A 24,226-nucleotide genomic window follows, 5' to 3' on the forward strand; every position below is an offset into this window, starting at 1 on the left:
AGGGCTAACAACGAGGATCCCGCAGCTGTTGTCCTCTAACTTCAGGGTGAGTAGAAACTGTCCCTCAGGTTCCCAATGACTCAATGAACCACAAACTTTGAATGGAGCTTTGTGACTGATCCTGGACGTGTGTTGTCGTAGAAACAGAGCCCAGCCTCACCGACCATCTGGAGGGAAAGAACCTCATTGGCTGTCTCTGACAGTTTGTACAGTTCAAACACACAAATGATCATAAAGATTCAACTCAATTAATCTGCCAGATTATTTAATCCACTTTTAATCTGTGTGAGACAAGTTGATTGTCCACTCATAAGTGTGTGGTGGAGACAGCAGCTGGATCCACCAGTGGTCTCTCTACACGAGGGAGGGAGGGTGAGGCAGCTGTTTCCTGAAGTGTGCCAACTCCCTCTGGAGAATAGTCGACTTCTGCTGGAGTCAAGGACGAACATCAAACTCTGCTCTGTTCAGACTTAACTGGAAATAAAAAGCTGATTTTAAAACGGACAAAAAAAACTGAGCCCATGTAAAACTTTTGACTTTCCATTTACACTCAAACTGGTTTGAAGCCAGTTTAATATTCAGATCCAGAGTCTCTTTAATGTGTGTGTGTTGAGGTAAATTACCTGTCACCCTGTCAGTGCTCGGGCCTTAATTAATTTATTAATGTTATAAGACTCAATAATAATATCAATACTCAATTAATATAACATAACAGTATCTTATATATAGGCTAGAATGAATCAGTGTGTAACATATTAATTAATGCATTCAACAATAGAATAATACACTTAAATAAAATTATTATACATAATAAGTTATCTCGGGTCACTATGCGACCCAAGAATATTTAGTAGAAGGTCTTTGCAAGTATTACTGAAATTATACAAAGCGGAACTGTCTTCAACGGAGGGCGGACCCATTTCTCACTGCACCACTGTGCACCGCGGTCCACAGTCCGTGTGAAACAAACAGAGAGCCACAGTGAACCCAGGTAAGTTGCAGAGTTTTTGCAGGTTAAGTTTGTAAATAATGATCAGTCACACAAGTGTTTGTGTAAGAAGAGAGGCTGGTCTTAAAACATCTGCATTAACAACAGAAACCACAACATTCGAAGGAAGACCCAGTCTGTTAAAGCACAGAAGTAAAGCTAGCTAACATGCTCGAGTCATACAGAGAATTAACAGCATAGAATTTCTTTCTGGTTATGAATATGGTACGAAAAATGTGAGTATGAAAGTGTTTGACCCTTTATAGTTACATATCTATTCATATTGATATTTGCTTTCTGAGCTCAGACTCACTGCTGGACATTGCTTCGTTAATACACCAGATAAAAGCTAAAGGTAGACCAGTGGGCTGTTTGAACCGGAAGTCCTTAACACATCAGGTTTAAGTTGGTTGATTCAAAAGTCAAATAATACGATTTGAATAAGATGCATCCTCTACTTTAAAAGATATTTTTTAAGAATAAGAAATGCCCTCTTGTGTCCCAATAGATGTCCTCATCATGGCAGAAAGATATTAAGTAATAAAATAATATTATTATTAATGTTAATAAAACATGAACGTACTGCTTTAATTAAATAACTTAGAAGCGTGTTATGTGGTTGAAAAATATGTTGTTAGAAACTTGACTAAAGTTTCAATGGATTCTTTCACTTCTTTCAATTCTATTTATTTTCTGGAAATCTGGAACACAACATGATGCAAAATGTGTAATTGATTAAACAGTGAGATGGCGCTCCGAGCCTGTGGCTTCATAGTGTTCCGCCTGGCCGACTCTCTTCCCCCACCAGACAACATTGAGTACCTCCTCCTGCAGACGTCCTACGGCAAGCACCACTGGACCCCACCTAAAGGTGTTTACAAGGTCGGAAACTAGATTCTGTTCACATTGAATTTATATATCAATAACTAAATATGTTTGTGCCCAACATGTTTACCGTCAGGTCATGTTGACCCAGGGGAGGATGACCTCACCACAGCCCTGAGAGAGACCAAAGAGGAGGCGGGGCTTGGGGCAGATCACCTGCGGGTGGTTGACGGCTTTTTGCAAGAGCTGCGCTACGAAGTGCAAGGCAGACCCAAGGAGGTGCTGTACTGGCTGGCCGAGCTGAGAGACCCACGGACAGCAGTGACTTTGTCGGACGAGCACCAGGACTACCGCTGGGCCCGGCTGGAGGAGGCCTGCATTCTGGCCCAGTACAACGACCTGCAGGACACGTTGAGAGCAGCACAGACACACTTACAAGCTCGGGAAGACAAACAGTGATGTGACAGGGTGTAGGCTGAACAGAGAGGATGATAACAGAGATGGCATTCAAGATGATGTTTCAACTGGCATGTTGAAACATCTCTTTTGGCATCCAGTCTGAAACTGTGCTTTTAATTCATGCAACAGAATAATGTTGTCTCTTTCTGAATGAACTGTATTTTGTCTGTGTTAATCCATTTAATACATTGTCTGTGCTGTGCAGTCTTAAGTGAAAACAGTTCGAAATGAATCAACGATTGAAAATCAGATGACTGATTTGATGCAAGTCACTGCACAAAAACATGATTATCTATGTCGTTGAATTCATGTGTAACAGTATCAAACCATACATGATGCTGATCTGAATGTTATTAAACTGAAACTGTCAGTTGGACTCTTTATCCCTCTAAAGGTCAGAAAAATAGCACATAAAGATGAAGATATGTGGTAATTATTCTGTTATCTGTCTGTAGTTAAAATCAACAAGTAAAAATTTCGAGTCGTTTATTTAAAAATTCGAAGAAAAGAGATGCAAAGGATCTCACACTCACAGAACAGATACCAGTATCCAATACTCGGGTAGGAGTGTTATAGCTCAAGTGATAAAGTAAGTGGATGAAATAAAAGTCGATGCTATCACAAGTTGGACACAAATACTTTTTTTTTTTATTTCTTCTCACAACGCTGTACAACACCACAGGCTGTAGCAACTCACCTCTGATGACCTTTGAGTTCAACAACAGCTCTCATGCTTTTCTTTTCAGCTCTCAACTACATAGCAAAAATTACATATGGCCGTCTCTGTTGCAAATGAGTTCCTGCTCAAAAATGAGCCGCCAGTCGGGGAGACAATTTTATTACGTAACAAATGATGGTAATAAATAGTTTTTTACAGTGATTCTACTTTAATTGATTGAGGATCATAAACAATGGGCAGCACTATTTTATTATTAATAAAGCTATGTATCATTTTAGCACTTTGTAATGAAATGAAAACAAGCAGTACTACCTTATAACTATGTGCAGTTTTCCTCAACTACTGTGAAGAAATGACCAAAGGAAAGGAATTGGGTCATTTAAAATATGGCATCCAATGGTTTGATGTGTAGACTAGGTATTATAAGTATGAAAATGTTTTAATTCAATCAGCTCAACATACCGGACAATACTCCAGCCGCGCTGAGTGATCAAACTATACTATATCAACACATACACATCAACTCTATCCCTCTCACACCCTCCACAAAACACTGGACAAGCTAAGGAGCAGCTTCAGCCACAGACTCATTCAACCCCGCTGCTCTAAGGAACGATACAGGAAGTCGTTCCTCCCAACCGCAGTAAGACTACAACTCATCTACCTCTGTCAGAGCCACCATCACAGAACTGCACTAAATATACCTGTCTCCTTGTACTGTGTACCCTGTACAACACTCCGCTCCATATACTGGAACACTTACTCCACATCAAATGTGATATGCGTTAATATAAACCATATTGATACTATATATCATTTTATACAATTATACTGTCTTTTGCACACTCTGTCTACATATTCTTTCACTCATAGTATATTTTATCATCTATTGTATCGTCAAATACTTATATTTATACCCCTACTATATATCATATATTATATCATACTCTTTGTATACTCTTTGTATATTCTTTGTATATATAAGTCTATATACATATATTTATACATGTGTACATGTTATTATTATTATTATTATATTTACTATTATTATTATATATACTGTTGCTGCCATTATTACTATATACTGTTATTATATTGGTATAATTACTATCATATATAAATATATATTATGTTATATTATATACTATATATACTGTACTATTTTTTATATACTGTCTAACAATAACATTACCATCGTATCATCAGTACTATTACCATCATCTGCCACTGCACCTTATCTACCTATTTATCTTGTGTTTCTGTTTTTATTCTTTCTACCTCAATATTTTTTATTTTATTCTATTGTATTGTATTTTATTGTATTCAAATGTACCGGCTTCTATGACGAATTAATTTCCCTTCGGGAATGAATAAAGTAAGCTATCTATCTATCAACCGCTTGTTCTCTTAAAACCTGAAGTTGAAATTGAAATGTACATACAACCTTTACCCGATAGTGTTCACTATAATGCCTCATTGTTCTATATATAGGTGCCTGTTCCGCTCTGGACTTCACTCTGCAGCGCTACAGATGGCCTCTGCTGAAGGGATGAAATAAGGTTAATTAAATGTTCTTTTAATCGCACAGCAGAACGGAAGCCCTCACTTCAATTAACTAATGGCCATTATAAGAACATAAGAAACCCACTAAGTGGAGGTCGTTGAACTTTCCCACAGTGGCCATTAGATTTACTGGAGATACACAGAGTATAGAAATAACTATATAAATACTATAGCAGTCCAAGTTGGAGTATTGTTTTGAAAATCACCAAGCAATCGTTGACCCAGTCATTATTATGACTCTTGGAAGATACTTAAATTCCTGCCCTCAAAGATAGGAGACAACTAATAGTTCTGAATTAAAACAACTATCTGTCTTCATGGTAGTTTTTTTGTCATCTTTCTATGAGTTATTGAATATCTTAATACATTAACTGCATTCATTGTAATTTGTTTTAAATTGGGTGTCACAATGGACCATAAAATTGGCCATAAGAGTTTTAAAGGTCATTTGAGTAGAAAGTAGGGGAGTGAAGCGCATGGGAGATTCTTAATGTAGTGCATAAATAAAAAAATGTCATTATTTAAAAAAAATCCAGCAGCAGCGAGTGGGAAGTAGTTCCTATTAAAAGCTGTTCACACTGAGATCTATGGATTATCCACAACAACAAGACCATCATTTCTTGAAACACGGTGCTGTAGGATTATATATGGGATCTTTCTAGTATTATGTGTTGTTCAAACTAACTCAATGAGACTTACATGACTAGATATCTAAAGTTATCCAGCAGTTACGGTGAACCAAGATTTAACCCTATACATTTGCAATAGCACACTAAGTACAATTACAATCAATGGTAGAATAAGGTGAAACCATTCCAGCATTTTTTAATGACATACTGATTTATTTTTGAATCATTTTCCAACTTACCACAATAACTGAAAACCCTCCACTTGCATATCACTTCTAAATCTACCCCAAATACCAGGTCGCTGCGTTGCCTGTTCTGCATGACATGTAGGCTTAGCAACTGATACCAAAGCAATTTCGCAAAACAAACCCAACAATGTAATTTTTTTTTTTTTTTTTTTTTTTACAATAGAAACTTTATGAGTGACGTTTGCATCCTCGCAAACGCAAAAAAAAATCAAAGATGAAACCAACAAGGACAGCATTAACATCGATAGGTGTATACACGCTAGTGGTAGCATTGTGAACAGTTCAGTCCATTACATGTGTGACTGTGCGAAGGCCTCAGGGGGACCGCACAGTGTTCCTTCCCCCCCAAACTTAAAAAAACACACACCTGTGCACACACACACGGATTAGATGAACTAAATGATGTCATTCAGTCTCTTTTGCACGTAACAGTGTGTATAGAATAATATCTCAATATCTTAGACTGTGATCCATTTTTAGTGTGTGTCATTACTTGGGTTGAGTTTGGGAATCCACCCTCCTTATCTTTGCTACACTTGCACTCATTATAAAACTCAACGCAAACATTTAAGTGGACGATTCTAATACCGCAGAGCTCTAGACTGATCATTGAGTTACTAATGTGAGGGCTGTAATACGCCTGGACTTTACTCTAACAAAAACAATGATGCAGATTCAGATTTTTAACTTGCAATCCGAAGCAAAAACTTGGCTTTGAAGCAGAAAATCCACATTTTGGGGGACACCCTTTGATTTCTTGAGAGTTAGTTGAAAAGATTGAAAGCACTCTCAGGTATGTCAGTGAAATATGATGCTGCTGCAAGCCTGCAGGTTAGCTTAGTTTAGCACAAGGCCCGGAAACAGAGGGAAACCCATAGCATGGTTCTCTGAAAACGCAGACAAATGATCTGGCACCGAATTTTTTTACTAGATATATATATACGTTGTTTTTGGAATTACCAGCAATATATTAATTAGTGAGTTTAAAAATTGCTGGTACATTTTGTTACCTTTGGACAGAGGCAGTACTGTTCCATTCTTTGTGACAAGCTAGGCTAATCTGCTGCTGGCTGTAGTTTTAGGTTTTAAGAGCAAATTGGAATAATGAAATATTTTGAAGAAATATGCATGCTCACTTTTTTCGGAAGGGAGTTAGATGAGAAGACTGATCGCACTCTCCTCCTGGCTGCCTGTTCCATATAAATCCACAGCGAGCAGCCTGCTCCTGTCTGTGATTGCCAAAATGAGCCTCCCAGCACCTACAGCTTGATCATTAACACCTTTTTTATCTAAACCGAACTTGTTTTATGCCATTTTATGTGCTGGACGATTTGCTCAAAGCAGTGGTTGGGCTATGAGCAGAGACCCCGACTAGTATATGGCGAATGACATACAATCTTTGCTCCTAAATTGTTGAAGATATATTAATCACTAATCTGAACTGGTGCTGCTGTGAATGTCGTTACTGCTGGATTTTTTCAGTCTTTGTGATTAGCTAAGCTAATTGCTAGCTTCATATTTGACAGACATGAGATGGTATTGATCTTTCTAACTCGCCACCAGAAAGCAAATAACGAAAATATCCCTTTTGAAGGCACACATGAGATTGGTTCTTTCTGTTACTGACTATAGTTCCACTTCTCTATATGGTGATGAATGGGCAAACATGGGTACCACAATAATAAAAGTTCAGAAACTCTGGCGTCGCTCCACTTCCTGTTGTGCCTTGATGTCAAATCCAAGTAAGATCCTGTGCAGGAGACTTCCTCTCCGAGTCCTGCAAAGAATCTAGTCTCTGTGAGCCGCTAAAGCTCAGCGGCCGGCCGGGCTGGGAGAAAGTGTTCCTCTCCTTTGGCTTCACATTAAAATCCAAAAGGAATCTCTTTAAGAGTTTATTCAAACAGCGTTAAATCCACTACATGCATCCATGGCTCCATAGTCTTTAACATGAGCCGTCGCAGGGTTTTCTTTGAACTTTGCATAAAATCCAGCCGTGTGAATCAAAGGTGTATCCCAGTGCTCCGTCCGTCCTGTTGAGCAGGGCAAATGATTCTCACCCACAACTGTTACCCAGCTCAAACGTGTAGTTTACTCCATGCCATACAGGTCAAATTAGTCTGTTCAGTGTTTTCACAAGTTTAATACTCAGAGGGTGTTTTTTTTTTTTAAATCAGTCAAATCTCTCAGTGAATTCAGACCCAGTGAAGCAGCACAGGGAAAACACACTGAATGTTTTCTCGACTGGACAAAGCCCAAAGGGTCATTTGGGAAAACTCACTCGTGTGACAGACCCATTCCACAGAGACAGGGACATAAAAACCCTGACATCACAGTCAATGGATGAATAGTTAATGTAGATACACACACACACACAAACAAATAACAGGCAATCAGTGTCATATTCATTCAAATGCGTGTGTAGCGAAGCTGCATGTTGATTTTGTCCCTGTTGATCTTTGCAAGTGATTCAGCACAGTAACAACGTCAAGTTTTCACTATTTAAAGCATAATTTGGAGTCACAGCGCAAAATGTAACATTTTCACATCTATTGCAACATAATGTGACCACTGGCTTGAGGACAAAGTCCCTACAGGTGTATGTAGATCTTCAATTTTGACTCTAGCCTACCAAGAAGAAAACTACTGCAAATAACCCTAATCAGGACCAACAGCAGTACTCTCAGCAGTCTCTAAACCCACTGGCGGTGGGTTTAGAGACTTTAGTTCACTCTCTGCTCTCTAATAACACCCAGAAAATACGAAAAACGGTGCCGGTGAGTCGCAGTTTGTGTCTTCGGTTTCTCTATGACTATTTTCTTTCTCTCGGTGAAAATCTATTGAGGCCCTGAGGTTTAAGAGGCAGAGAGAGGTCTAGGAGGTGGTGTTAGCAAAGGTCTTCACCTTGTTAACCCCCACAACAAATGACGCTGCTTGGAGCAATGAAGGAACAGATGTGATGGACACACAGGGAGGTACAGGAGGGGGTGGCACAGCGTAGCCTGTGTGTTATCAGTTGAAGTTGATTGCATCAAAGTTGAATAGAAAGGTGTTAAGGGGGACAGAGATATTCAGACATGGGACAGTGATGAGACAAGACGCCCAGTTCATCATCTGGTGGATGAGCATCAAAGAGTCCATTAACCAGAGAAAACAAGGGAGGAGTTAAGAGGGACAAAACATCAACTGAGATGTACATGAAAAGACAGTCTTACAACACAAAACCATACAGACTGACGTGACAGCAGACAAAGAGCCGTCCAGATACAGTGGGGCACAAGAGACCACCACACAGACACAGTTTGTTTTCATCATTTATCAAAATCCAAAATGAACTAATGTGGAATAGATTTCAAATAAATAATACGTCATATGGAACTCGGAAATGTGTTGTTGTTGTTTTTTTTTTTTGGGGGGGGGGGGGTATTTCTAAAATTAATTACAGGTACATGTAATGGAAAGATTTCTCAAATTATTGCTGAATTCAATTTCAAATGTCAACACATGTATATTCCTACACAATGTGGCATTTTTGTGGCGGTTACTCGTTCTAATGCCTGGCCATGATAAGCTGTTTGTCTTTGTTTTCATCCAAACGGGGACCACACAGACCTAACCCAGCGTCTTCAGAAGGAGCTGCGTCAGCATACAAGATGCAAATCGGTGAAACAAAACTAAAGTCAAAAGATCAATCGGCTGCAGCGAAAAACTATAATGGTTTAGATTCAGCCAGACTGGTTGCAACCCAACCACTTACTATAAAGTATGTGAGGATCTGGTTGCATGAGAAAAGCAAAGCAGGAAATTAAAACCTTGAGTTGAACATGGTGATGAAACTAAGAATGTGTGTGGATGTTTTTCCGTGTCTGAACTCACATGATTAATCTCTCCCTGACCATAAACTAATACTGCTCCCCTCTGCAGACGCATGCCATCATTTCTAAACTGTGAGGAAGAAGATGGATCCTCTGCCTCCATATTTAAAAAATTTGAAAATGTAACGCAACGTCAGAAACGCTGTCGGCGTTCCCTCAAACAAGGCTGGATTAATTTCAATTCTCAGACTCTGCCAGACATTTCATCCTGGACCGATGCAGTGCAAGCTGTAATTAAGGCAAACGGTGGAAATCTGACTATCAGTGAAAACAGTACCTGACAGAACTATTATTTGACCAATCCTCTGTACTAGTTTAATAAATGATGAAAATATTTTGGCAGTAGACTTTTGACCCCACTGTGTGTGCAAACACACACACACACACACACACAACCACACACACACACGCAACTTAACAGGGGAGTGGTGTGGGAGTTGGCAGGGGGGAGTTCTGATCCTGATCATCACGAGTCTTCATTGCCAGAGTCATCCTGGTTGTCGTAGCGTCTGGTGGTCATCCCGCCATCCTCCATGCCGCTGATCCCACCGGCTTCGCCTACAGATTCCATCTCGCTCTCGTCATCCTCGTCATCCTCCTCCTCCATGTCGTCGTCATAGAGATCGTCATAGAGAAGGTCTGAACTGCTGTCCTGGGAGGGAACCCTGGTCTGGATGCAGTACTCCGCCAGCGTGGTCGGCACTTTGACACCATCTCGCTCAGCCTCTGCCGTTGTGGACAACACCTGCTTCCTGTAAGCCAAGAGCAATCAAATTTAAGTCTGTGTATAAGGTCCATTTCCAATTTTTTGGAAGTGATAGAAACAGTTTATTACCTGATAATCTCTGCATACTCCTTGTCCTTGCCTTTGCTGTCTCTCCATTTACGGAACATGACAGAGGCATCAACATTGGCTGGGGAGAAGGTGTTGGGCTCATTGAGCAGCGAGATCACACTCAGCAGGATGGTCCTGAGCATCAGAAACACCACAAAGAGTCACAGATGGACAGACGGTGAGGGCACGCCAACATCACATCCTGTGGTTCTAAGAGATCAACCCTCTCCACAGTCTTTTTGAAACGGTAGTAAGCAGTAAGACTGCCCAGACAGAGGCGTGACCTCACCTCTTTTCTACAAGCAGCCCAGTTACACGCTGCAGCCAATCTGCTCAGCTTTTTAAACACAGACTCAGCACTTTATCTCTGCACCTAGAGAACATGTTTATTTGCTGACTCGCTGAATTTAAAATCCTTTCGGAAATCTTCCCTGCGTTAGTGTCTTGTTCTTTAGAGGTAACAAAGGAATGTTTAAAATGAACTGTTGATTTACAGTGTTCTTGATTTTTTTAATTATTGAGTTAGGCTGGACTGCATGGAAATCAGATGCCTTGATTTTCTTTAGATGTGTTCTTGATGTAGTATGTCAATAAGTCCACCCCAGATTTTTTATCCTATGTTCTATATTTGACAACAGATTTTTGACATCACCAAGCACGTGCTTTTAAATTAAGCCTGCTGTACCCTACACCAGTGATGAAATTAATAGTGACACACAACCACTGGGGTCCAAACGTCTGAGAACGTCTAATTCTTTGGATCTATGAACAGTCAAACTTGACAGCCTTCCCGTATAACGGTTGTGTAGTGTTGTGTGGCCGAAATTACCTGACGTTCTGGGTGGGGTTCCACCTTTCAGAGGGCAACTCCCCGCTCTGAGGGTCATCGACAGGAGGGTGCAGGATGGAGATGCACACATCTCCGTTCTGGATAGGGAACAAAAATACGGTGTAACATCTGTCATAAAGAAATGACCTTTAAATGATGAATATCTCTTTGCTTTTACCTCCATCAAGGAAGTTACATTGTTACCTGTGTCTGTTTGCTGGTCTGTTCGAAATGATATTAATGTATCGTTTTTGATGTGAAAGATCTGACATATTTCTCATTGTGTAGGTAGGTGTATTTCCTGCTGAGTGTCAGTCCATCGAATGAAATGGCATCATATGACCAAAATTGTAAGAAAACATTTAATGAAAAAAACTTTGTGTTTCACCTCATAAATGTTGGGGTGCCACATCTTGGTGAGAAAGCGGAAGGTTGGCGGGGAGTATGGATAGTCAACTGGAAACTTGATGTGAGACTGGAGGAGCAAACAGAGGTTGGTGGTTAGAACATGTGTTTAACACAGAAGCAAAGCTCGACCTTCAATATGGAAAGTTTTTAATTTTCGACCTAAGACCCTACAGAGATGGGACATAATGCTTTGGATGTTTATCTGTGGTATGAGGTTTAGAGATTGTTCGATGGTTGAGATTGATTGATTGAGTTGATGGTTCAGAGGTATCACTGGTGTAGCACAGTGACATGTAGAATGTGGAAAAATACATATTTTAGAAATACAAATGAACAAAACACATATGTGCGCAAAATATATACATTTGTACAGTACAGTTGTCTCTTTGCGGACTTCAAGCCAGACAGGCCGATTAATTACAAGAATTCAAACACAAAACATCTTTCTGTACCTTTTCCTTGGAAATAGTCCACATCAGACAAAAGATACAGGATTTAATCAATCACAACTTTTTTAAATCAATAATTTATTTCAAAGCTAAACAGACATGAACGTTAGGAAGTAAAATAAGGTGCTTCTGTTTTTTTGTCTTGCCAAATTATTGTGCAACCATCGAAGTGAAAGGCTTGTAGGCTTGGGTGTGTACGAGTGTGTGTAACACCACCCCAGCTCCCACTGAAGTGCTGCCACTCAGATACGACTATCACTACTCCACAATTAGTCACTACTAGACTGCAACTGCAGCCCTGGGACTTTAAAAACACGCTGTCATGGCAAACTGGCACAAGCTTCTCTTTTCAATATCTGTCAGATACCATACTTGTACTGTATATAGACAGTGACACATGCCAAAAGATCTTGTCCCTGTTACATTACATGTCTTTTTCTTTTTTTTTCCTGTCACAAACAATTGACGGTGCGCATTTAAATCCACTGTGCTGCAGAAGCCATGCAGATCATTCAGAGACAGAGCGACATAGTTTACATAAATAGTCAATATTTTCGGCTAATATTTCATTGAATGCAGCCAAATTTGGACAGTTAAGGCTTTTCTGCCTGTAGTAACCCAGACTCAACAAGTCTTCAGTAAAAATATAAATGGGATGTAATGGCAACTGGTTTTCCTGTATGATCTGGTCAAAATTCCTGAGGGTTGGTTGTACTTTTTCAATGTGTAATTACCGTGGTGATTAGGTTAGTACAGTAACAGCATGACCTGCTAGTGCTCTTCCATAGCTACCAACTGCTAGGAGCCACTGAAGAAAAAGCATAATTTGACCAAACGCTGATATTTGTTCCTGAATCTCCGACATTTGAACTTGAAGGCTGCACTTAACGAAAAAATTCTGAACCTAATGTTCCATTGTTCTTACATGTAGTAATGAGGGCATCCCAGTGAGGTATTTGCCTCAAAGTAAGATGGTCATGGAGCTTTGTCATGGCAAGTATGAGCTCGCCATAGCCCCCAATTTAAAACACATTGTAGTCAGCTTGGATAAAAACTTTTATTTTCCCATTAATGCACTTGTTTGTCTAAAATTATTTAGCAGTATATCATTTTGGAAACCTCTCGTGGTAGGATTGACCCCAGGGTCTAACAATATGTAGTTGACTATAGTGTAAAAACCCTCTGCAGCTAACATGTGATGCCAGGCAAAAAAAAGAATACATCTGACTTGACATGAGGATAGAGAATTCAAGGATGCCACTGTAAAGGCTAAACATAGATTAATCAACAGCGACCACCTACATGAGTCGAGAGAGACACCGAGGTATTTTGGCTATCCTGGAGGGCTACAGCGACATCTGCATTGACCTGACTCGAACGGTGGGCTCTTGCTGTACCGCATATTCTCAATTCGGTGAATAAGTAACATTACAAAAAGAAAAGAAAGATGATTCTCATCATGCCCTTCTCTCTTACTCGTTCTCTGTGCTGAGGTGCCATTTATATCAGTCTAGCAGCTAAAAATAGCCACCTGAAGCCCAACCATTATACAGTGAGGGGGGAGAGGGCTGGACAAGGAGAGTGGAGGGACAAAAGAAAAAAGAAATAAATGGCTGCAGCAAAGGACTCTAAGACTACACATAATGAAACTAATGCAATCCAAGACTCTACCATAATTGAGGTTTTTTTTTGACACTGTAAAAGAGGTGAGAATTTAACTGTAAGGTCATAGTTAGTGCCATTTTGCCATTGGACTGGCGTTATAGTCAGAGGTGTTTTTAATAATCTGAGTGTAACTGGGACCTCTAACAGAATGTAGTACAGTACTACACCACCTTTCACTGAGACCTCTGTTATAAGCATATGAAGAAAAAATTAAACATTAATGACAATATGACCACAAACTGAACGTTATAAACATTATAAGCCTCTGAATGTACCGTGTATCCCACAGAGACAATAACAACTTGCCCAGTTACACACCTGCAATATACCATTGTCATATCCTCTGTCAAGGACATTGTGATTTCATTGCTGTTTGTCTGTTTTTAGCAGGATTATTCATTAATTACAGAACCGATTTGACTGAATCTAGGTGGAAGGGTGGGCTATGGACCAAAGAAGGACCAATTAACTTTTGGAGCAGATTAGATTAAAGGGTCAGTTCCAGGATTTTTTTTAACATTGTGAGATATGGTGATGGCGCTCTCCGACTGCCCTCCTAATTGAGTATCTTATATGTTGCTGTCGTTGCCCTGCGTTGACTTAACAGAAAACTTTGTCCCACCTTAAAATAGCCCCCCTCGTACAGGGTGTTTGGGGGCCCGAAGATGGCCACCTCCCAGTTGTAGAGGTCAGATTCCTCCACCAGAGTGATGCGGAAGCCCTCCACCGGCTGATCCTGCAGGGACTTCAGCTCCATCATCAGGGCCTTCTGGGAACTCGGGGTTGACTGGTGGGCCATGGTGATCCCACTTCTGACATTGATGACCACAGATCAGCGAGGAAGAGGAGGGGGGTAAAGAGAGTAACGAAGAAGAAAAAAGTGTTTAGGGACATTTTTAGGATTCTACTTTACTTTAATGGATTTTTTTGGCCTGCACAGATAACAGCCCTGCAGACAAGCTGAACCACACACACTGAACCCAAACTCAGCCGGGATATGTGGCCTGCCAGGCTAGCTCGGGTCAGTGGTTCAGCTCGCCATCAGGCCCTCTATGGGAGAAAACAGCAAAGTTATGAGAAGTGTTTACCTCCGTCTCCTTGCACTGTGATATGGAATCGTTTGGTTACAGCTGCACACTGGAAGCTAGCCTCACCGGCTGTCCATGCTAGCCTGTCTTGACAAAGAGACAGTGCCAGAGGCAGAGAGGTTTTCTGCTAAAGCCTGTGGCTGCGGCTCCTCGTGTTGAGCCTCGGATATTCTTTGTGTTGACAGTTGACATGGAGCCTGGCATCAGTGTAAAGTCAGCGTCTCCTGTGGATCATGGTGGGGGCTCCTGCAGAGGGGAGCCGCTTGACCTGACTCCGCTCCGTGCCGCTGGCTCGGTTCGGACAGCCGCTCAGCTGATCGCCGCTTGTTTATGTTTGTTTATCTGCTCGCTGGCAGTCTCAACTTCTCCACACGTCAGCTAAACCCCTGCCGAGCAACTTGGTTGAAACGGAGCAGCTCCCCCGCTCCTCAGCGGCTCCCCCCGCACACTGGCAGCGCCAGAGGCCGATGGTTTACGGTGAAAAGAGCAGAAAGTGAGAGGTTTACACTCGCGAATTCAGGTGGATTTAATCGATTTCTATTTTCCTCCCATCGATGCTTCCGGCTATCATTGCGCGTGTCTGCAGAACGTAAAGCGCGACGTGACGTGACGTGCGCGCACCCGACGATGGACAAAATAAATAAATAAGTTTGGAAACCTAAAAAAACGGATTTGTTATATAGCATCTTGTGCAATATTGTTTGCACACTTGCGCAATAAAAAAAAGTTTAATTTTAAGCTGGCTGACCTACTTGAGTTCAGGTTTCTATGATTTGTTCACAGATATCACATTGATTTAATTGGAAATAACACAAACTAAAGGAATTCTACTTCAGGTACTTTAAGAAGGTATTCATATTTTAGTATATCATATTTCACATTAATATTACAATGGATAGTGAGTTAACGTGTGCTTATTCAGAAAGTTCAAGCTTGTTTTTTCTGAAAGATATTAAATTGAATGAATTTATACCCAACTTTCTTTCAAGGTTGGGAACCGAACATGATTTTAATCAGTATTTTGGTCAGACAACTGAGAATATAATAATCACCATCAATAACGGGAATGACAGTGTGACAGCAATAAATATTGAAAAGTATGATACAAATTAACACACTTGGCAAACCAAGGTTTCTCGATTAATGAACTGAAGTCTGCCTTTTGTTATTATACGCCTTTGGACGTCATCACATACGTCATCAACACGAGCCTCGATAGGCGCTTCACAAAACTCTTCCTGGATCACTCGACAACACGCCTCGAAGCCTCGACGCGGAAGAACACATCACGAGCTGACACCTTCCACTCAGCTGGAAGTGGAGCGGCGATGTTCTGACGTCATCTAGGTGAGTGATGTCAGACAGGAACCAGTGGAAGGGAGCTTGACAAATCAAGATGGCGTCCCACGCCGAAGCAGGAAAGAGGTTTCAAAATAAATAAAACTCATCCGGAGGACAGTGCGACTTGAGCGGCGCTTGGACAGATACGTCGGTTGTATTTCGACAGAGCAGGACGAAGCAGATACCGGTGAGAGCAGCGTGTGTTTCCACCGGGACTCGGTTAGTGTCAGGGGCGGTGGCAGCGGAGACAGCGGGTCCGTTCTATCCGGCCCCACGGCGCTTCTGCCAGGCCACGGCCATGGCTAAGCGGGCTAGTGTGGACGACAGCGTCTCCCATAAAACATTAGCCAGCCGCTGGTGGTGCGTGACGGTCAATGAATCAATCTCACTGTATGATGTGTTTTAAAACCCGACGTGATCTGCCCAGTCTGTATGTTTCCTGTTAGCACTCTGAGCTAGTATTAACCAAAGATAATAGTAGCTTAGCTTGTTGCTAACTGACGCTATCCCAACTTATGTGGCACTCACTATGAACATGTCGTATCCCCGTACGTGTCTTGGTAATGTCACGAGCCACACGTGTCGGCCTGGAGCCTCGAAGTGTTCGCGTTTAACGCAAATATCCTGAAAATGTGACGAACTACATGTAATGGTATTATTTCGCTATCGTTATAAGTTGTAAACAATTTTCCTTCCACCGAGACAGCGAGCTATGACACCACCGTGACTAGTTGTTTTGTGTTTTTCACTGGATCATTCATACTAAGAACACTTGATTGTGCTCTTATACGTAGTTAAAATAGCTGCGGAGAACAGCAAGGGACGGGCTGTTATATAACGTTATGTCCAAGTAGTGTAATCTACTTTCAGTAGGTTGACCACTGAAATGACTTGAGTTAATGCTGAGGAGATCTGACAGAGAGTGAAAGACCCACTCATTGCATGTGACCCGTCTCCACACATGACAGAGACAGAGGAATGAATAGAAGGTGATACGTCTGAGTACTCAACTCTCATGTCGACGTGTTGACTTGGCTGGTGAGTGTAGTGCATGTCCCCCGCCTCAGTTGGACCAGAATTAATCTTATAATCTTAATTACATTCATTAGAAACACGTTGTTGGCGACGTTGTTTATTTTTTACTAAAACACATGATGTTCTAATCGGACTCAAAGTTAGTCCATGACTATGAATATCTCAACAAACAAGGAGCAGTACTGAAGTATCTCCTGAAAACTCTGTGACAGACTTATCAAGGCCGGGTTTAAACAAAGCATCAACTATTAGGTTTCAGGCAGAAGTTTTGGTTAATCCGTAACGTGCGTACCCTGTTCAGTCATAAAAATCCAAAACAGATTGAGTCAATTTCCTTTCAGCAAAAGTTTGATCCTAAAAATTCCTGCGAGTGTGGTCCGTTTCTCTATGGTGTCATAGATGTTTAGATTTTTGTTTTTTAATTTAGTGCTTTTGTGTGCTGGGTGAGAAGTGAACAATTGTGAATTCGTTTTTTGGAAATAATTGGCTATGGACCCATGTGTAATTTGTGAGATTGGATTGTAATTTAATGAAGAAGCACACAAAGGCAATCAGCTTCAGGGATGGGTGTTAATTTTCAAGTGTTAGCAACCCAATCATGTATCAGTTCTTTGAGTTTTAAGATGTTTTACTTAGAAACCAGGCACTTTCAGTTGTGTAAGTAATCAATGAACGTGGCTCTGCAGCCCACAGATCAAAGTTCTTTGTCAGCAGATGTGAAAACAGTGGTGTCTCTGTTTTGATAATGTCAGCCATTGTTGCACAGCATGACCAAATAATGAGATTATGTGAACTGAGATGCAAATAATTGGAATTGCAAAGCCACTGGGGTAGTTATGTGTAATAATTGGACTAGAAGGAACAGTTTGTGCTACCATGTGATATTGTTATTACTCGTGTGCTTTGATTAAAACTGTTGTCAGTGATCAGTTTCTGAGCTCAATGAGTCACTGTAAATCAAAGTTATGAAAATATCCCACCAAACCTGAAGGCTGGTGAAAGTGGGACTGGGATAATCCACTTTATGATGGTTTCAAACTTTTCCTCCAAAGTCCGTGTCGAAATAGAAAATATTTGCACTACTAATCTTCATAACATTTGTCCACAGTTCTGTTTTCAGAGTCTCTAAATGGCTGCGAGGAAGTCTGGATCAGATGCATACAACAATGGTGAGTGCCTTTTTCTGACCCCTCTTAGTTTCACTGTTTGACCACCCGGTTGTTTAGACTTGTAAGTTATGTTTAGCTTCATGATCTTGCCTTTAGTTCCCATGTTTCTCTATCTAACACATGAGCACTTTGTTTTTCTACACAGGACCCATCAGCTACCTTGATGAAGTTCCCTTCAAGGTTAACGACAAGTTTCGCTGCCCAGCCAAAGTTGGGCTGCCTGTTGGTTTCTGCTTGCCTGACTGTGGCTCTTTGCTGGTGGACACACAGGTAGGATTTTGCACTAGTGTTTGCTGTGGTGTGATGCACTTAAATGCTGACCTACACACAATATGGCACAGATCATTATGGGCTCCCCCTTAGTCCTGTATATAATCGTATTTGTTTTGAGAAATCGTCATGCCAGAAAGTCTCCTTGTGCCTGGCTTCCACTAATTCAGATGGAGAGCTTTCATCTAACAAATGGGGGATAATATGTGTCTGGAATGAATTTCAGTTTTTGCAAGGTGTTAGTCATATCTCCTGGAAAAGTTGAATTACTTTTAATTTAATTTCACTTTTTTTATGAATTAGCTGTTGAACTGGAATTGTGTTATCATGTGACTCTTGTATTTATAAATATTCATCCTTTTCTCTGTTACTCTCTTGTGCCGCCCCCCTCATGCTTCCTCATATTACGGTCTCAACAGTATGACTTTTCTCTGGAGAGACGTAGCGTGCGCTGGGGGATTGAACTGGCGGAGGCCAGAGCAGCAGAGGCCCGAGCAGAGGAGGCAGCTCACAAGCAGGAGGCAGACAGCAGGGAGTGTTTGGCTAAGGCCCAGGACATTGATGGTGGTGGAGGGAAAAAACCCCGGTCAGCTGCAGATGATCAGGACCTTCTACCACCAGCATTGAACCCCGTCCTGGCGGGGCTGAGCCATAATGCCATCCTCACTCCACTGCCTGCCCCAAGACTTGGCCCCAGAAAAGCCCCGCCTAGTATTCCTCAGCTGCACAGCCTCAACCTAGCAGACTTTGAGCGGGAAGAGGACCCTTTTGACAAGCTGGAGCTCAAAACTTTGGACGATAGGGAGGAGCTCAGGAACATTCTCCAGAGCCAGCCCCAACCTCAGCCGCCTCCCTCTGTATCCCCACCAGAGCTTTCCCAGATAGGGTCTGTGTCCCGAGGAAACAGCCCATCTCCTCCAAGCAGCAACACCAGCCTCCCAGCCAAACCAGGCTTCAGCCACAAACCCAACGGGTTGGTTGCCTTGCTGGACATGGACAGGGTTGGACATCATGGGAGAGTGGGATTTGAAACAGATGACCGACCCTGTAACATCCGCTCTCTGACTTTTCCCAAGCTCTCTGATTCTGGTGACTCAGAACCAGTGAGGTACAGCCACCTACCTGCACCCATTCCTGCTCACAGACAGAACCTCCCCAACGGAAGCCCTCCGACCATTCCCAAGACCCAAGTTATTGTTGCCCCTGAGCCACCTAGCCACATCAAGAGTGCTCCACCTAAACAGGCGAGTCCAATTTCATAGAAATATTTAACTCGTTCTTGTCACACAGATTTTTGTACAGTTATTTAGTTTTAGAAAAACTGGTTGAAATGTCATGATTCACAGCAGAGACTGACCATTTATAAAAGATAGGTAGTTTAGTAGTTAGAGAGAAGAATCAGTTAAGAAATAAGCAATTAAGAGGGATAGTAAGACAAAATATGAGAAATATCATTGATATATTTAATCTTTTTTTTTTTTTTTTTTTTTTTACTAGAACAACCCAGGGTCAGGATCGGCTGGTCTGCCGTGTGGTGGAGCCCTACTAAGCATGACTCCCAGCGAGCGTCAATGTGTGGAGACCCTTGTAGGCATGGGATACTCCTATGAGGGGGTCCTACGGGCCATGCAGAGACAAGGACAAAACGTGGAGCAGGTGCGATTCCCTCTAACCCCAATTCACAGACATCTGGATTTCTAACTTACTCGCTCTCTGACATGTCTAACAATTAATTGTGTGTTTGCTTCTGTTTGTTTTCAGTGAAACATCAATCCAGTACATCTGTAAATGAAGCATTAAATTGAAATAAAGTTGTTGCATTACACAGTCTGTTGTCTCAAAGGTTATGGGTGATATGTGCAGCTAATATTTAACAATATAACTTGTGCAACCATTGTTACGTGATACATTTTTGAAAAGCAGGAGATATCGGTTCAAATACAAGCTGAATATAACCGGATCAACAGAGTTTGTGTGCCAGGTTAAAATTGTACCAACTGCATTTAAATGATTAACCAGTTCCAGGCATCACTTACTAATACAACTTAAGCAACATACTCCACCAGAGGGCTGTAAATTAGCCCTACAAAACAATGATAAAACATTTGCTTGTGTTCACAAAATAAACCCAGAAACCTCACAGCGATCTTTTCTTTGTCTTTTATGTAGTGTTTAATTTAGCATTATAAATATAAGGACAAAAGGAGATGCATAGTAAAGTTATAATAATATATTAATATAATAAACTTGGAATTACTGTTTGTTTAAGGTACTGGACTATCTTATTTTATCTGGACGTCTGTGTGATCGGGGCTTTGATGCAAGTCAAGTGGAGGAATGTTTAGAGATGTACCAATGCTCAGAGGAAAAGGTCTGTACACTTTGTTCTTAGGGAACTTTACTTTTTTTTTTTAAACATGCATTGTGTGATATTGCCTCATTCCACTGCTACTTATTTACCTAGGACTGTAAGCGTACATGACATTCATAGATTATATCATATATATATATAGTAGTTTTATGTTTTTTTCTTTCCAGACCCTGCAGTTTCTTGAACTAATGTCAAGATTTGGTGAAATGGGATTTGAGCGGGACGCCATCAAAGAGGTGCTGCTTGTCCACAACAATGATCAGGACAAGGCTCTAGAGGACCTGATGGCTCGTGCTGCAGCCAGCTGAGCCGAGCTAACCAGCCCACCGGAGCCCAGCCCAGGGCTTGCTTCCCACCACCACCCGACACAGTCCCCTTCTGCCTATCCCATCACACCATGCCCTGTCCTTGCCTTGGCTGTGGAGGGGACAGCTGGGAAACAGTTGTATTTCGCTCTGTGCTTAAGCGTATTGTGTCTCAGCACTTCTTAAAGACCATGTGCCTAGATTGGAGGGGGGGTCAAAGTGTAACCATTCTTCATGGTGGAGGTTTCCTTTGGTTTTTAAGAAATCCTGGAGATGAGCTCCAGGATTTGGTACTGTTAGATTATTCAAGAACGACCGAGCTTTGATGGAGAAACTGGAAGAAATGGGCTGTGGCATTTAATGCCATTCTGATTTGCTTCCACCAAGTGTTTATTATTCTGCTGGCAAAGCTTCAGGACGGAAAGGGGAGCCGGTGACACCATGTGCCCACGGACCGACCAGTCTGAACTCTTGAAGCTCCAAAAGAATTAAGCTGCCATCTTCCACTGCTCAGTGCAGACCTAGTAACTGTTGGAGGTGATGGGGGGGGGGGGTTCGTGTAAAACCGAACTAACTAACATTAAAAAAAGAAAAGAATGGAAGAGGAAAAAACCCAGGCGGTGACCAGACAGATATCCGACTCCCTGGAAGTGCCCTCTCTGCTCTGATGCCCTGCAACTAGCTCTGTTCGACTCTATGCTTTCATTCATTCACGTTTTTCTGTTCGTTTGAGCACTTTTTTTCATGTCAGTTCAAAGATTCCATTTCTTTGCTTTAAGGTTTAGGAAACAACAATTGATCTTTAGTCATTATAACTCAGAACGTAAGAGATACTACTGCCCCAGTGTTGCTCTTTGACCTGCACAGGAATGGCCTGATGAAAGAGTGGGGAGAGATGGTGGGGAAGTTCGTCTGCAGGAGATAAGAAACATCCCATAACCCTCTGGCGCTGAGGTGTTGCATACTGCACACACGTTTCATAATTCTAAACTTATTTAAAACAGTACACTGACACATTCATTTAAGAGTTCGATATGTTGATGTCAGCTATGTTAACTTACAAAAGTGATGCTCTTAACTATCACACACTTCTGTTTGTAGACTGGAAAAGAGCGAGTGGTTTAACAAGAAACAAGATGTAAGTGAGGATTGTTCCTGCAGCCTCATCACTGTGCAATAGACATGTTTCTTATTGTGTGACTGTTTGACATTTTCAAGTTATTGTTGGGAGGTAAGGAAATTCTTTTCAAGCCTTGCTGGGAATTTGGATGTAACTAGAGGTTTGGATTTCAGTGTTTTCTATCATTTTTTCTCTGTTATTGGATTTCATGCCACAAAATCTTATCAAACATGACTTCAAATTTGTTGACTGGTCCATCTTGTTTTCTCTTGTTTGAATATGAAATGAGAGTTCAACTTGATTTTAGGTTTGTTAGCATCTCCACTGTCTTAAATGTAAAGTTGAAAGGTCAGTCACCACATGCTAGAAGTGTTTTCACACGTGTTAAGTGGTCGTCATCCTTAATTTTTTGTCAACCTAAATATGGTCTAAGAAATGTTAGCTCAGCTGCACCAAGGGCAAAGAGGGCAGAAGTTCTCATGATTAAGGGCTTGAATTTGGAAAATGTCTCTGAGAAATGCTCCTGAATTCAAACCTGGGCTAGTCACTGGTTATCTGCTCCACAAATGCAAATGTACTTTTTTTAACTACAAGTGTATTTTACAACAACCCAGGGGTTTGGTTGATTCAGACATCACTCTCTATTTGTTTGATTGAAAATTTTTTCCACCAAATGATTGCAGATAAACAGTACCACTCCACCCAGAGGGATGAGCATGTGCTTTCAGTAAGTTAAAACGGCATCCTGAAAGTGACAACACAAAGCATCCACTAAAAAGTGTGTTAGCACATTTCAATTATATGTCTGGTGTCCTGTATGTTGTTGATACCGTAATTGGCAAATAAGTGCTGTCACCATTTACCTCTTTTAATTAACTGTGAAAAAGTAGAGCATGTCTCTTACCTCACAGATTATCACATGAGAGGTGTTGTCTTCATACACTACTCAAGTGTGGTTTTGTTGATCCTATGCAAAACAAGCTGATGTCCACTTGCCTCTCTCGCTCTGACAGCCACAAAAGCTTGGCTGACTTCCGTACAGCAGGTTCTGGAGCTTCTGCATCAATGCCCCCTTCCACCCCTGTTGTGACCTTTCAGTTCTGTGGGGATGAGGTGCAACTGGGTTCTCATTATTTAAGGGTTTTACGTTTGAAGGTTTGTTTATCAGATCCACTTTAAGTCACTTCGTAGTAGAACACTGGGGGCTCTAATTCATCTAATGGACATTGATCTTAATGGTAAAATGAAAGTCTGGTGAAATGAGGGTTTGTTCCCAAGCTTCTCAAACAATTGCAAAATGTTCAATTCCCTTTTGGATCAGCTGGAAAATCCGTATGATTAAATGTGCACATCTTTTTCAGTGGTGAGACTCAGTTGTTGATTTTTCAGCAAATTTTTTAAATAGATAAATGTGTTACATGGAGCTGTTGAGGAAATGCAACTGTCCTGCTACTCATTTTCTCTCTTCTACAGCACAGGCAGTTTTAATTTTGAGAAGACAAAAATTCAGATGATTGTCCATCCTCCTTTTTATAATTGAGAACTCAAAACATCCAACAGTGCACCCTAGTCAGCAGAAAAAAGATGAATATGCATAAGAATAGAGGTCATATTTGCCCCACCTGACCTTACCCGGGAGAATATACAGAAAATGACAAAGTATGTTTTTAATGGATCACGGTGAGCTCAGATTTCAACATCAGCCATGTTTTTCAAGGCTCAGGCAAATGACGGCCATCTTAAGAAAAAGTCAAGTTTCAGAAGAATTTATGATTAAGATTCCTTCTCTTGACCTTGAAATTACAAAATTGCTCAGGTTGCTACTGGAACTCTTTAATGCTCCCAGTTTAACCGTTATAAACATATGGGTAAACATGACATTGACGGAATAATATAAAAAAAATAGGAATAATAATAATCAGCAAACCTAGTGAAGAGATTACAATTTTTGTAATGTTTTATATTTGTAATTATTAACATTTATACTGCGTTGAATTAGATATACAAATTATAATTAAATGCAAATGTATATTTTATAATTAAAATATGAATTCTTTCAAATTTAAGTCAAATAGTGT

General features: G+C 41.1%; 3 protein-coding genes across 6 annotated transcripts; 2 read left to right on the forward strand and 1 right to left on the reverse strand.

Moving 5' to 3' along the window:
• Positions 1-921: 921 nt before the first annotated feature.
• Positions 922-2,896, forward strand: nudt2 (nudix (nucleoside diphosphate linked moiety X)-type motif 2). 2 transcript variants are annotated; one of them, XM_062397893.1, is made up of 3 exons: positions 922-991; positions 1,732-1,859; positions 1,950-2,896. In XM_062397893.1, the coding sequence occupies exons 2-3, from the start codon at positions 1,736-1,738 to the stop codon at positions 2,270-2,272; spliced, it is 447 nt and encodes a 148-aa protein (XP_062253877.1). In that variant the 5' UTR covers positions 922-991; positions 1,732-1,735; the 3' UTR covers positions 2,273-2,896. The 2 variants fall into 2 exon arrangements, with proteins under 2 accessions (XP_062253877.1, XP_062253868.1); XM_062397884.1 differs by lacking the exon at positions 922-991 and adding an exon at positions 1,089-1,224.
• A 2,427-nt stretch (positions 2,897-5,323) lies between these two features.
• Positions 5,324-15,152, reverse strand: ube2r2 (ubiquitin-conjugating enzyme E2R 2). Its single transcript, XM_062397908.1, has 6 exons — positions 14,538-15,152; positions 14,072-14,261; positions 11,316-11,402; positions 10,928-11,025; positions 10,099-10,233; positions 5,324-10,015 (listed from the first exon to the last, which is right to left on the reverse strand). The coding sequence occupies exons 2-6, from the start codon at positions 14,246-14,248 to the stop codon at positions 9,730-9,732; spliced, it is 783 nt and encodes a 260-aa protein (XP_062253892.1). The 5' UTR covers positions 14,249-14,261; positions 14,538-15,152; the 3' UTR covers positions 5,324-9,729.
• Positions 15,153-15,748: 596 nt separating this feature from the next.
• Positions 15,749-23,511, forward strand: ubap1 (ubiquitin associated protein 1). Of its 3 annotated transcripts, none has more exons than XM_062397928.1 (7): positions 15,749-15,884; positions 18,022-18,082; positions 18,228-18,352; positions 18,772-19,596; positions 19,850-20,008; positions 20,622-20,723; positions 20,891-23,511. In XM_062397928.1, exons 2-7 carry the CDS (start codon positions 18,043-18,045, stop codon positions 21,029-21,031), a joined length of 1,392 nt encoding a protein of 463 aa, XP_062253912.1. In that variant the 5' UTR covers positions 15,749-15,884; positions 18,022-18,042; the 3' UTR covers positions 21,032-23,511. The 3 variants fall into 3 exon arrangements, with proteins under 3 accessions (XP_062253912.1, XP_062253904.1, XP_062253919.1); XM_062397920.1 differs by lacking the exon at positions 15,749-15,884 and adding an exon at positions 15,895-16,065; XM_062397935.1 differs by lacking the exons at positions 15,749-15,884; positions 20,622-20,723; positions 20,891-23,511 and adding exons at positions 15,895-16,065; positions 20,114-20,182.
• The last annotated feature ends 715 nt before the right edge of the window (positions 23,512-24,226 follow it).

Source organism: Platichthys flesus, chromosome 2 (genome assembly GCF_949316205.1).
Source record: "Platichthys flesus chromosome 2, fPlaFle2.1, whole genome shotgun sequence".
In the NCBI taxonomy this organism is placed as follows: domain Eukaryota; kingdom Metazoa; phylum Chordata; class Actinopteri; order Pleuronectiformes; family Pleuronectidae; genus Platichthys; species Platichthys flesus.

Bases quoted from the DNA above. Each gene is read 5' to 3' on its own strand.
- ubap1 (XM_062397928.1), top strand. From the start codon at position 18,043: ATGGCTGCGAGGAAGTCTGGATCAGATGCATACAACAATG. The intron at 18,353-18,771 runs GTAGGATTTTGC...CGGTCTCAACAG, and splicing joins CTTTGCTGGTGGACACACAG to TATGACTTTTCTCTGGAGAG. The intron at 19,597-19,849 runs GCGAGTCCAATT...TTTTTTTACTAG, and splicing joins AGAGTGCTCCACCTAAACAG to AACAACCCAGGGTCAGGATC.
- nudt2 (XM_062397884.1), top strand. From the start codon at position 1,205: ATGAATATGGTACGAAAAAT. The intron at 1,225-1,731 runs GTGAGTATGAAA...TTGATTAAACAG, and splicing joins ATGAATATGGTACGAAAAAT to TGAGATGGCGCTCCGAGCCT. The intron at 1,860-1,949 runs GTGTTTACAAGG...GTTTACCGTCAG, and splicing joins CCACTGGACCCCACCTAAAG to GTCATGTTGACCCAGGGGAG.
- ube2r2 (XM_062397908.1), bottom strand. From the start codon at position 14,248: ATGGCCCACCAGTCAACCCCGAGTTCCCAGAAGGCCCTGATGATGGAG. The intron at 10,234-10,927 runs GTAATTTCGGCC...TCTGATGCTCAG, and splicing joins AACCCCACCCAGAACGTCAG to GACCATCCTGCTGAGTGTGA. The intron at 10,016-10,098 runs GTAATAAACTGT...CTTGGCTTACAG, and splicing joins GAGTATGCAGAGATTATCAG to GAAGCAGGTGTTGTCCACAA.